Below are 12,553 nucleotides of genomic sequence, written 5' to 3'. Positions count from 1 at the left end.
ATTATAAATTTGTTACATTAAGACTTTATTCTCGTAAATCAACCTTTCATTGTGACATATTTTGACGATTTTCCTAAAAACCTTTTTTTGTTTTTTTCGCTGTAAACATCCGACAAAGTTTAAGGAGTCGCAACAGTATTTATATATTTTTCAGGATAAAAATTGTCACTCATGGAAAACTGTCGGAATTGTAAGACCATGAAGTTATTTCTTCAAGAAAAACAAAGTATTCAACTTCAATCGCGTATTTAAAAGTAGTTTTCTAAAGTTAAGACCATCCAATTTTTCCGACACTTTAGTCGTAATTCCCTTTTTTTCTGGTAAAATGTACGAATATATAACATAATTATTGTTAAAAATTAAGCTTTCGATTGTAATGTGAATGTTTTCGTTAAAACAAAAAATAATCCAGTCATACCTTGCTGTAAAATTACGACAATACGTTCTTTTTTGATGGCGTACGGTAAGAAAAATTGTTCCCAACATTGACGTTATATTTAAGTATTAAGGAAAGTTCGTGTCATGAGAAAACATTTTTTATCCCGACAAAAAAGTAAATCGTTTAAGAAAAATATCGTAATGAGAAAATTTTCGTAGGAAATAAAGCCCAATTTTTTAATTTTTGACGTAATTGTCGTAAATAAGATTTTCAAAATACTTCGTAATATTCGGACTTCTATTTGGAAAATGATCGTGACTTTTCTCGTAAGATGGTAACGTACTTCACTTTAAACTTACGACTAGTTACTCCCAATGTGACGTACGATAACGGCGTGCATTCAGAAAATAGCGGTATTAGGACCACGCTGACGATAAACTTTGTCGTTACTTTACGATGAGTAATGGATTTCAAAACTGACTTGTTCAGGGGAAAGTTATTATTTAATTTTTTTGTAAGTGAAAATATGACAAAGTCGTAATGTTACAACATTTAATTCCTGTTCTAGAAAAAAAACGTAATATGACGAAAAAAAGTCGTAGCGCTACGTCACTTATATTTTTAGGTGAAGTTTTAATTGTGCTGTGTGAGTAAAAAGTCGCAGTCACAATAAAATTTTCAAGAAAATAATATTTTTTTCCCTTTGTACAGTAAGTCATAATTTTGAAAAAAAAAAAAAGTAATTTAAAAAAAAAAAACGGTAAAAAGTCGTAATTGATTAACATTAGAAAAAAGTCGTAAACTTTTTTGTGCCTCATTTTCGGAGGCAAAAAAGGTTGAAATTGTGCAAGAAAATTGTCTGAATGTTAGGTTTTGTAAATGTAAAATTATCTTTTTAAATCTTAATTTGACTATAATAAGATTTAGTAATAATATTATGACTTTTGGTAATATTGTCAACTTTTTTCTGGCCAAGGCATTAGTTTAGTTTAGAAGGCAGCTGAGCTGCTGAGAAAGAAAGTGTCAAGTTTGTCATCTGCAGAGCAGAAGTTTTCACTCCAAAATGAGATTTTTTTACTTAGCAGCTTTTATTTCAGCATTTTTATGGACACAAAATGGTGAGTTTTCCCACCGTCCTTAAAGGCAACACATTCTTCACCAGTTGTTTCCTTCAATCAGGAAAAAAAAAGTCCAAATGTTATTGTTTTTTTTTTTGTCTTTTTGTCCCAAAAGTTTTGCCATGTTGTTCCAAGAATAAGCTTTGTAACAAAGATCAAACCTCAGATTGTTTTGTAAAATATTTCAACATTTAGTGCCTTGTTTGGATGCTTGGACTGAATTGTAACAACACACTTTTGTTATTTTTAACTTTCAGTTGTTATGCTGTTTTTCTTGATGTTTTATTTACAAAGGGAATAAAGGTGATCACACTTGATGATGGGACTTCGGCTCCGTTTATTAAGCCACATTCACACTTATTTAATCACATACTGAATGTGCACTGAAACAAACTGTGTGGATTACTTTGTGTGTGTGTGTGTGTGTATATATGTATATACACACACATATATAAATATATACACACATATATATACATTAAAAATATGCATAAATATATATAAATAAATATATATATACATATTTATATATATATATATATACATATGTACATACATACATATGTACATACATATATATATATATACATACATATATATATACAGTGGTGCAAAAAAGTATTTAGTCAGCCAGCGATTGTGCAAGTTCTCCCACTTAAAATGACAGAGGTCTGTAATTTTCATCATAGGTACACTTCAACTGTGAGAGACAGAATGTGAAAAAAAAAATCCAGGAATTCACATTGTAGGAATTTTAAAGAATTTATTTGTAAATTATGGTGGAAAATAAGTATTTGGTCAACCATTCAAAGCTCTCACTGACGGAAGGAGGTTTTGTCTCAAAATCTCACGATACATGGCCCCATTCATTCTTTCCTTAACACGGATCAATCGTCCTGTCCCCTTAGCAGAAAAACAGCCCCATGCTTCACAGTAGGTATGGTGTTCTTGGGATGCAACTCAGTATTCTTCTTCCTCCAAACACGACAAGTTGAGTTTATACCAAAAAGTTCTATTTTGGTTTTCCCAATCCTCTCTGGCAAACTTCAAATGGGCCTGGACATGCACTGGATTAAGCAGGGGGACACGTCCGGCACTGCAGGATTTGATTCCCTGTCTGCGTAGTGGGTTACTGATGGTAACCTTTGGTCCCAGCTCTCTGCAGGTCATTCACCAGGTCCCTCCGTGTGGTTCTGGGTTTTTGGCTCACCGTTCTCATGATCATTTTGACCCCACGGGATGAGATCTTGCGTGGAGCCCCAGTGGTCTTGTCTTCCATTTTCTAAAAATTACTCCCACAGTTGATTTTTTTCACTCCAAGCTGCTTGCCTATTGTAGATCCACTCTTCCCAGTCTGGTGCAGGTCTACAATTCTTTTCCTGGTGTCCTTAGACAGCTTTTTGGTCTTGGCCATAGTGGAGTTTGGAGTCTGGCTGTTCGAGGCTGTGGACAGGTGTCTTTTATACAGATAACGAGTTCAAACAGGTGCCGAGTGGAGGACAGAAGAGCTTCTTAAAGAAGACGTTACAGGTCTGTGAGAGCCAGAGACCTTCCTTGTTTGAAGTGACCAAATTTTTATTTTCCACCATAATTTACAAATAAATTCTTTAAAATTGCGAGTTCCTGGAATTCTTTTTCACATCCTGTCTCTCACAGTTGAAGTGTACCTATGATGAACATTACAGACCTCCGTCATCATTTTAAGTGGGAAAACTTGCACAATCGGTGGTAAATGCATTTAAAAACAAATACAAATACTGTTTTACTCTTTTATTTATTTTTTCTTGCCAGGTTATTGTTCAGATGATAGCAAAAAACATGATGGATGATGAATATAACAGGCTTTTTCTTTGGAATTCAGCATAGTAACATAAAACAATTAAAGTATCTAAAAAGAAAACAACTGCTCAAGATTATTTTCCACACACACACACACACACACACACACACACACACACACACACACACACACACACACACACACACACGCACACACACACACACACACACACACTTGGGAGGATATGCAGAGTCATGAAATGTGCACGCCACAACTGAACATGAAATCCTGTCACTAGTTATTGCCCATATTATTCATAATAATAATAATAATGATGAAAAGATTGTATGACTTAGTTGATTGTGCTTGTTAGGAACACAAAAAGTTATGTTGCTGCACAAAAGGCCTCACGGGAGAAAAACGGAGGTAGCAAAAGAAAAAGAACTCTATGCAGGGTTTAAAATGGGCTCAAACTGCCTTTCTGACGTCAGCCACCAGAGGGCGCCAGAGCGAGGCGCCGCGCAGACAGTCGTCCAACAAAAGAACTTCTTAATGAAAACAAATAAAACACATGGAATTGACTTTTTTAAAAGACCTTCACCGAGAGAGAAACCACATTTCTGTCGCATCATCTGGACTCTTCTTTTTGCGGATGGTTGAAGATTTTATTTGATATATTTTCCACGGAAAGTGTCCGAGTGATGGTCTCACCAAAGTTACAAACGTGGCGTGAAAATCATCCTCGTAAAACATCCCAAGAATATTGCTGAGTCATCTCGGCCATCATCATTAAAAATAAAATAAAAAAAATAAAAAAAGCCACTTTTTTTTGTGCAAAAGAACGTGAAAAGTTGATATGAGAAAAGTACTAGTGTTACTACAGTATAGGAAAAAGTACTGCCAGCGGCCAGCAGGGGGCGACTGCAATGAAAAGTAATGACTTCTTGCATGACTTACAGAGAGATGGTTTCCTTCCAGAATGACAAACACTCACACTTCTTTCCTTCAATTGTTTCCAACCTCACAACACGCCATCTTGCACGTACTCTAACCGACCCTCCTGCTAATCAATCGATCAATAAATGATATTCAACTGCTCATCTTGCCGTTAAAATGGTCAAAACTCCTCGTTTTGCGCGTCGACGGCAAGAAGTCCACAGCGCTCATAGCAGCAATTGTTCATGGAATCTTTTGTGCAATTTTTTTTCCTCCAAAATAAAAACAAAGGCAATCAAAAGAAGACTTGATGAAATGTCTCAGGTGTGTTATTTCAATATAAATTACTCCCAAGGTGACGTCCGATAACGGCGTGCAGTCAGACAATAGTTAGGGCGTTAGGACCACGCTGACAAGAAACTTTGTCGTAACTTTACGATGAGTAGTGGATTTCAGAACTGATTTATTCAGGGGAAAAACACCAAAAAAGTCAAAATATGACAAAAAAAAGTCGGAATGTTACGACATTTAAATCATGTTCTAGAAATAATTCGTAATATGACAAAAAAAATCGTAGCGCTACGTCAAAGTTGTATTTGTTAAGTAAAGTTTTAATTGTAGTGCGAGTAAAAAGTTGCATTGTTGCAATAACATTTTCAAGAAAATACGATTTTTTTCTTTGTACAATAAGTCATAATTTTGGTAAAAAAAAAAGGTATTTTAAAAAAACTAGTAAAAAGTCTTAATTGATTAACGTTAGAAAAAAGTCGTAAACTTTTTCCGTACAATAAAGTCATGATTTTGTAGTTCAAACTCATAATTTATGAAAACAGGAAAAAAGTCAGAACATTTTTTGTAGAATTAAGTCAGAAACTAGAAGAAAAACGTTGTAATTAAATTCAATTAAATGATTTTAATTTAAAAGAAAGTCTCAAAATTGTAGTCATTTTTAATGAAATGTAACAATATGAAAAAATTTGATTTTGTTCGTACACGAGAGTCATAATTTTGAATTTAAGTCGGAATTGTTAAAAAGAGGAAAAAAGTCGTAAACTTTTTCCATACAATAAAGTCATGATTTTGTAGTTCAAAGTCATAATTTATGAAAACAGGAAAAAAGTCAGAACATTTTTCGTAGAATAAAGTCAGAAACTAGAAGAAAAAAGTTGTAATTAAATTCAATCAAATGATTTTAATTTAAAACAAAGTCTCAAAATTGTAGCGATTTTTAATGAAAATCAAAAAAATTTGATTTTGTTCGTACACGAAAGTCATAATTTTGAAATAAAGTCGTAACTGATGAAAACATAAAAAAAGTCATAAAATTTTTCGTAGAATAAAGTCAGAAATTGGAAGAAAAATGTTGTAATTAAATTCTATCAAATGATTTTCATTTAAAACAAAGTCTCAAAATTGTAGTCATTTTTAATGAAATGTAACAATATGAAAAAATTTGATTTTGTTCGTACACGAAAGTCATAATTTTGAAGTAAAGTCGGAATTGTAAAAAAGAGGAAAAAAGTCGTAAACTTTCTTCGTACATGTGAGAGTTTTGAAGAAAAAAGTGTCAATAAAAAAAGTCATAAGAACAAAATCGGAACTAACTCATAATGTTCGGAAATATGAGAAAAAAGTTGTTTTATGCCGAAGTTAGGTTTGTCGAGTAAAAAGTTGCAATGTTGCAAAAAGTTGTTGTTTTTAAGTAAATGTAATAGTCTGAGAAAAATACTTTTTTGTGCCCTTAAGTCAAGTTTTTTTTAAAGAAAAAACTTGATAAATGTGAAAAAAAGTCAAACTTTTTCCATGCAATAAAGTCACGATTTTGTAGTTAAGTCGTCATTGATTAAAATAGTAAAAAGGTCACAACAATTTTCGTAATTTTTTAGATTTTTGAAGAAAAAAGTTGTAATTTAATTTAATCAAATTTTTTTTTTTAAGTTTTTTTGTTTGCAACTAAATAATCTAATTTTTTTTTTTAAATAAAGTATTTATATTGTAGCTATTTTTAATGAAATGTAACAATCTAACAAAAATGCTTTTGTTCGAACACAAAAGTCATAATTTTAAAGTAAAGTCGTAATTGTTAAAAATAGGGCAAAAGTCGTAAACTTTCTTCGTACACGTACGTGATAGTTTTGAAGAAAAATGCGGCAATAAAAAAGTCATAAGAACAAAGTCGGAACTACGTACGACACATAATGTTCGGAAATATGAGAAAAAAGTTGTAGTGTCATGCTGAAATTAGGTTTGTCGAGTAAAAAGTTGCAATGTCGCAAAAAAGTTGTAGTTTTTAAGCAAATGTAATAGTCTGAGAAAATTATTTTTAAATGTAAAAACTTGATAAAAGTTGGACAAAATTCATAAACTTTTTCCATGCAATAAAGTCGCAATTCTGTCATAATTGATAAAAATATGAAAAAAGTCATGACATTTTTCGTAATTCATTTAAATTTTTAAGAAAAAAGTAGTAATTAAATTTAACCAAATCATTTTTTTATTTAGTTTTTTTTGTTTGCAATAAAATAATAAAAAAAATGTTTTGAAGACAAAATCTGTAAATTGTAGTCATTTTTAAGAAAATGTAATAATCTGAAAAAAAAAAAAGCTTTTGTTTATACATGAAAGTCATAATTTTGAAGTGAAGTCAAGTAGTAATTGTTAAAAATAGAAAATAGTTGTAAACTGTATTTGTAGAATAAAGTTAGAAAAAAAGTTGTAATTAAAAATATTTATAGGATTTTTCTTTACATTTTAAGTCATCATTTTTAAGAAAAAAATCATAAGAACAAAGTCGTAACTAAGTGAGTCAACACGGAAGTTGTGAAATGAGAAAAAAGTCGTAATGTTATGTCGAAGTTATCAGAGTTTGAGGAAAAAGTTGCAATGTCACAAAATTAAAGTTGTTAAAAAAACGTAACAGTCGTAAATATCAACAAAACGTCGTTATGTGACAAAACTTCGTAATGGGAAAAAATGTGTGTGAAAACGTAATGTGACGAAACGTCAAAAAGTGACAAAACGTAATGTGACAAAATGTCGTAATGTGACAAAACGTCATAATGTGACAAAACGTCGTAATGTGACAAAACATCGTAATGTGACAAAACATCGTAATGTGACAAAACGTCGTAATGCTCCGTCAAAGTTATATTTGTTGGGGAAAAAAGTAATCGTATGAGACAAACATTGCAATGTTGCAAACAAGAAAATGTAATGGTGAGAAAAAAATTCAAGAAAAAAGTCGTAATGAAAAAATAAGCAAAATGTTGTCAGAATAAAAAGTCGTATTTGTACGACAAGTCTTTTTTTTTTCCAAGAAAAATATTTGAAATATAAGGATTTTTTTTTGAGGAAGAAGTTGCAATGTCACAAAACTAAAGTCCTTAAAAAACTGTAATAAAGTCGTAAAGATCAACAAAACGCCGTAATGTGACCATGTGGCATAACATAATGTGACAAAACGTCATGTTGAGACAAAACGTTGTGACAAAACGTCGTAATATGACAAAACGTCGTATTATGACAAAACGTTGTAATGTGACACAACGTCGTAATATGACAAAACGTCGTATTGTGACAAAACGTAATGTGACAAAACGTCGTAATATGACAAAACGTCGTATTATGACAAAACGTTGTAATGTGACACAACGTCGTAATATGACAAAACGTCGTATTGTGACAAAACGTAATATGACAAAACGTCGTATTGTGACAAAACGTAATGTGACAAAACGTCGTAATATGACAAAACGTCGTATTGTGACAAAACGTTGTGACAAAACGTCGTAATATGACAAAACGTATTGTGACAAAACGTTGTAATGTGACAAAACGTCGTAATATGACAAAACGTCGTATTGTGACAAAACGTAATGTGACAAAACGTCGTAATATGACAAAACGTCGTATTGCGACAAAACGTCGTAATATGACAAAACGTGGTATTGTGACAAAAAGTCGTAATGTGACAAAACGTCGTATTGTGACAAAAAGTCGTAATGTGACAAAACGTCGTATTGTGACAAAAAGTCGTAATGTGACAAAACGTCGTAATGTGACAAAACGTCGTAATGCTCCGTCAAAGTTATATTTGTTGTGGAAAAAAGTAATCGTATGAGACAAACATTGCAATGTTGCAAACAAAAAAATGAAATGGTGAAAAAAATTTCAAGAAAAGTCGTAATAAAAAAATAAGCAAAAAGTTGTCAGAATAAAAAGTCGTATTTGTACGACAAGTCTTTTTTTCTTCAAGAAAAATATTTGCAATATAAGGATTTTTTTTTACTGAGAGTAAAATTACATTCGTACTGAAATAAACGTAAAAAGACCGATACTACTTTTGTAACATTACGACAAAAAGTTCCTTCAGCGTGATCCAAACGTCGTCGGCGTGATTTTCACCACCGTACTTCTGTGTCGCTATCGTCGTCATAGCAACAGTTTACCGACCCGCCTCTTTGACGAGTCGTCAGCATAAAAAAGTTCAGTTACACGAGAAGGCCCAACGAGCGTCACTTCCTGTCGCCAGGCAAACACCGCACGGATGACTTCCTGTGCGGTGGGCGGAGCCTATTCACCGACAGGAAGTGGGCCTCGCCACTCGTCAGATTGACGTCCATAAATAAATCACGAGTTGAAGTCTCTGGAATGTTCGCTGGAAAGTTTTTTTGTGGTGGACTTCATTTTTATAACGTTTCCCCGCCAAAATAAGAGTCCTTTCAAAATAAGAGCGATGTCATTTTTCCCCCCAGTTGGCGGTGGAGCGTATTGCACACAAAAAGTGGCGTGGCGGCACAAACCTGCAGTCCCTGAGGTGGCCTCACGCGCCGATGAAGGCACGCCGTGGGAAGACCGGGGAGGTGGAGCGCGGCTGCAGCAATGCATTCTGGGTGAAAAACAAACAAACCCCAAACTCAAGGGAAAAAGGCTCCTCCTACTGACTTCCTGTCGTCACGCCACCAAGATGGCGTCTCAGCTGCTCCACGACTTGCGGTTCTCGCCTCTCAGGACGGGGACGTGACCCGGGGCGCCGACGTCCTGCGTCCGCCGCCCGTTGCGGTCTCGGCGCGTCAGGCGGTCCGGGCGAACCATCACGCCGTGCGCCGCTCGACACTGGAAGTAGCGGCGTCCCCCGACCGAGCCGTCGTGTTTGCCTGCGAGGAGGACAGAGGGCGTGAGGTCCGGACCGGGACGCCGGCTCCTGATTGGCCGCCTTACCCACTGGGGAGTCCAGCTCCACCCCCGCCCACACGCCCTCCGCAAACTGCGTGGCTCCCACGTAGCGCACCGTGCCCGCCTTGCTGCTGCCGATGGTCACGTGGACGCCCTCCGTCAGCCAGTCGGGCGCCGCGTCGTCACGGCAACGCTCCCCCCCGTCCGCCGGGCCCCCTTGAGCCGGAGTCTGCACGGAGAGGAAGTCGTCTGCGGTCACGCCGTTGCGGTGGGGAGGGGGGGCGGCGGCGGCGGCATCCGCGGCGAGCAGGGAGGAGGACGAGGAGGGCGAGGGCTGCAGGGCGTCGGACAAGGTCGCCGTGGAGACGCTAGCGGAGAAGTAGCCGCTGGACGACTGGCTGAGCGGGCTGAGGGGGGCGCTGTCATGCGGGTCATGCACAGGAAGAGGCGGGACTTCCGACTGGTCGGACCGGCGGTCTCTGGGCGGGGCTCGCAGGAGTGCGGCCTGGTTGCCGTAGCGATGGGAGGGCACAGAGGGACAGCATGCCAGACAAAACAGTCGTCAGCTCGGCCGACCCGACAACAACACTGGAACTCCTTCAAGGGCTTCGCTACACGTCTTAAAGTCTCAACCGGATTCTGAGTTATCAATCATTGTCAACATGTTAGCATAAACACATAGCTTCATATATTTATAATTATATGCCAAAAACTCACTCCTGTTACTTTTGTTGCCATAGCAACCTGTACAAAATGATGTGTTGACATATATATGTATATATATGTATATATATATATATATATACACACATACACACACATATATATATGTGTATATATACACACACAAATATGTGTATATGTATATATATGTGAATCTGAATATATGACAATATATATGAATAATTTGTAAATATTTTCTTGTGTATATATATATACATGTATATATATATATACATTTTATAATATATATGATTAATTATATACATAAACAATATACAGTAGTATTTCAATTATATACTGTGTATATATATATATATATATATATATACATATATACAAATATATTTAATTATATCATTGATTTATATCTAAATTATATTTTATATGTACATTATATATTAAAATATGATTCATTTTATATTAATAAAAATATAAATTACATATATAGTGGTATTTTAGTTATATATACATATATATATATACACACACACACACACACATGCGTTTATATATGTACATAAAATATATTATTATATGTTAATACAAATATATATTACATATATAGTGTTTTTTCAGTTATATATATATATATATATATACATATATATAATATATATACATATACATCAAATCTGTTTGTATATAATATATATATATATATATATATATATATAATTTGTTCATATATATACATTATATGTGTGTACATATATACATACATATATAATATATTATATCTTAAAAAATATATATATATATATATATACACACACACACACATATGCGTTTATACATGTACATAAAATATATTATTATATGTTAATACAAATATATATTACATATATAGTGGTATTTCAGTTATATATATATATATATATATATATTACATTTGTTTGTATAATATATATATATATATAATTTGTTCATATATATATACATTGTGTGTGTACATATATACATACATATATAATATCTTAATAAAAATATATATTACATATATAGTGATATTTCAGTTAAATATATATAATTTGTTCACATATATATACACATATTTTATGTTTGTACTTTTATACATACAACATTTATTATATATATTACATATATAGTAGTATTTCAGTTAGATATACATGTGTGTACATATATATATATGTACACACATTTTATGTGTGTACATATATATATTAAATAAATGTTAATAAAAATATATATTACATACATAGTGATATTTCAGTTCATTTTAAAATTTCATTTCAAGTAATAAGTGGACTGGCCCTTTTACGTTAAATTACATAAAAATGACATAAAAGGTAAAAAAAACTGAGGCAAGACGAGATATAAATATGAACACAAAAGTACGTTAAAAAAAAATGCTAAAAAGGTTAACGAAGGTTTTGTGATGGTGACAGTTTGACTCTGGAATAGATTATTTTTCTACTTGTGCGGAAAAGTTACTATTTTGTGCTTGTTATTAAAAAAATAACGATCATTAAAAAAGCTATTTACAATATTGTACTTTATCGGTGAAGGAGGTGCAGTGTGTAAGTGGACAGAAAAAGAAGATGGAGGCCAAGAGAAGCGTCCTTACCGTGTTGTCCGCCTTCATCTTGCCATCGTCGCCCCCTGGAGGCGACAGGATGCGAGGCACGTGCTGAGGGACGGACAAACAAGCGTCAACGCCGGTGTCTGAGCCACCCTGGCGGCCATCTTTGCCCACCTGCTGGCTGGGCGGCGACGGCCTCAAACCCTTCTTGTCGTCCCGCGCCGGGAACAGAGACTTGAGCAGTTTGGGCATCTGAGGAACCAACGCCTTCACTGAAAGATAAGAGGCAGCGAGTCCTGAGCGACCTAGGGGCGGGGGCCAGGAAGCAGGAGGAGGAAGGAGGAGGAAGGAGGCGAGGAATCAAGGAGGTAGAGGAGGTGTGAAAGATTAGAAGCGAAGCAGAAGAATGGCAAAAAAACACCAAAATAACAACAGGCTGAAGCCGCAGGGGATTACTTTCACTTTCCTTTCCTGCCCTTGGTTGGGACTTGAGATCAGAAAGGAAACAAAGCTTCTCATTTTTGAACCTGACAGCACACGGCCAGGTGGAGCGCACAGGAAGCAGACGGAATGGGGGGGAGGAGCTTACCTTGCTCCGCCTCCTGGTCGTTTGTGCCGATGACGGCGGAGGGCGGGCTGGAGGAGGGGGGGCAGTAGGTGGAGGGCGAGGAGGCGGGGCGGGGGAGGGGGCGGTGGAACTGAGACGGCATGAAGATGTCCTGTTGGCTCTCCCATCGACCCTGATGACACAGAATAACCATGTCATACATAACACATTATAGATCAATACATTCACATTATAGATCAATACATTCACATTATAGATCAATACATTCACATTATAGATCAATACATTCACATTATAGATCAATACATTCACATTATAGATCAATACATTCAAA

The 12,553-nt window shown here is 35.2% G+C and overlaps 2 protein-coding genes across 2 annotated transcripts in view; both read right to left on the bottom strand.

The window, feature by feature from the left end:
* Positions 1–3,252: 3,252 nt before the first annotated feature.
* Positions 3,253–12,227, bottom strand: LOC133546488 (kinesin-like protein KIF13B). Its single transcript, XM_061892267.1, has 4 exons — positions 11,826–12,227; positions 11,697–11,759; positions 9,434–9,893; positions 3,253–9,369 (listed from the first exon to the last, which is right to left on the bottom strand). Exons 1-4 carry the CDS (start codon positions 11,901–11,903, stop codon positions 9,188–9,190), a joined length of 783 nt encoding a protein of 260 aa, XP_061748251.1. The 5' UTR covers positions 11,904–12,227; the 3' UTR covers positions 3,253–9,187.
* The window catches only part of LOC133546464 (kinesin-like protein KIF13B), a 202,773-nt gene continuing 193,472 nt past the window's right edge, over positions 3,253–12,553 (bottom strand). Inside the window, exon 38 of the transcript XR_009805216.1 lies at positions 3,253–9,015. The gene's annotated coding sequence lies outside the window, so the exon portion shown is untranslated. The remainder of the gene's footprint in view (positions 9,016–12,553) is intronic.

The sequence above is a fragment of the Nerophis ophidion genome, linkage group LG02, assembly GCF_033978795.1.
Source record: "Nerophis ophidion isolate RoL-2023_Sa linkage group LG02, RoL_Noph_v1.0, whole genome shotgun sequence".
Taxonomy (NCBI): Eukaryota; Metazoa; Chordata; class Actinopteri; order Syngnathiformes; family Syngnathidae; genus Nerophis; species Nerophis ophidion.
This window is presented reverse-complemented; position numbering and strand designations above follow the sequence as displayed.

What these genes read in the sequence shown, in the direction of transcription:
- LOC133546488 (XM_061892267.1), bottom strand. Translation starts at nt 11,903, where the DNA reads ATGCCCAAACTGCTCAAGTCTCTGTTCCCGGCGCGGGACGACAAGAAG. An exon ending in AGATGAAGGCGGACAACACG is followed by an intron (nt 9,894 to 11,696) that starts GTAAGGACGCTT and finishes TACGGCAACCAG; the next exon opens with GCCGCACTCCTGCGAGCCCC. An exon ending in GGAGCTGGACTCCCCAGTGG is followed by an intron (nt 9,370 to 9,433) that starts GTAAGGCGGCCA and finishes TCCTCCTCGCAG; the next exon opens with GCAAACACGACGGCTCGGTC.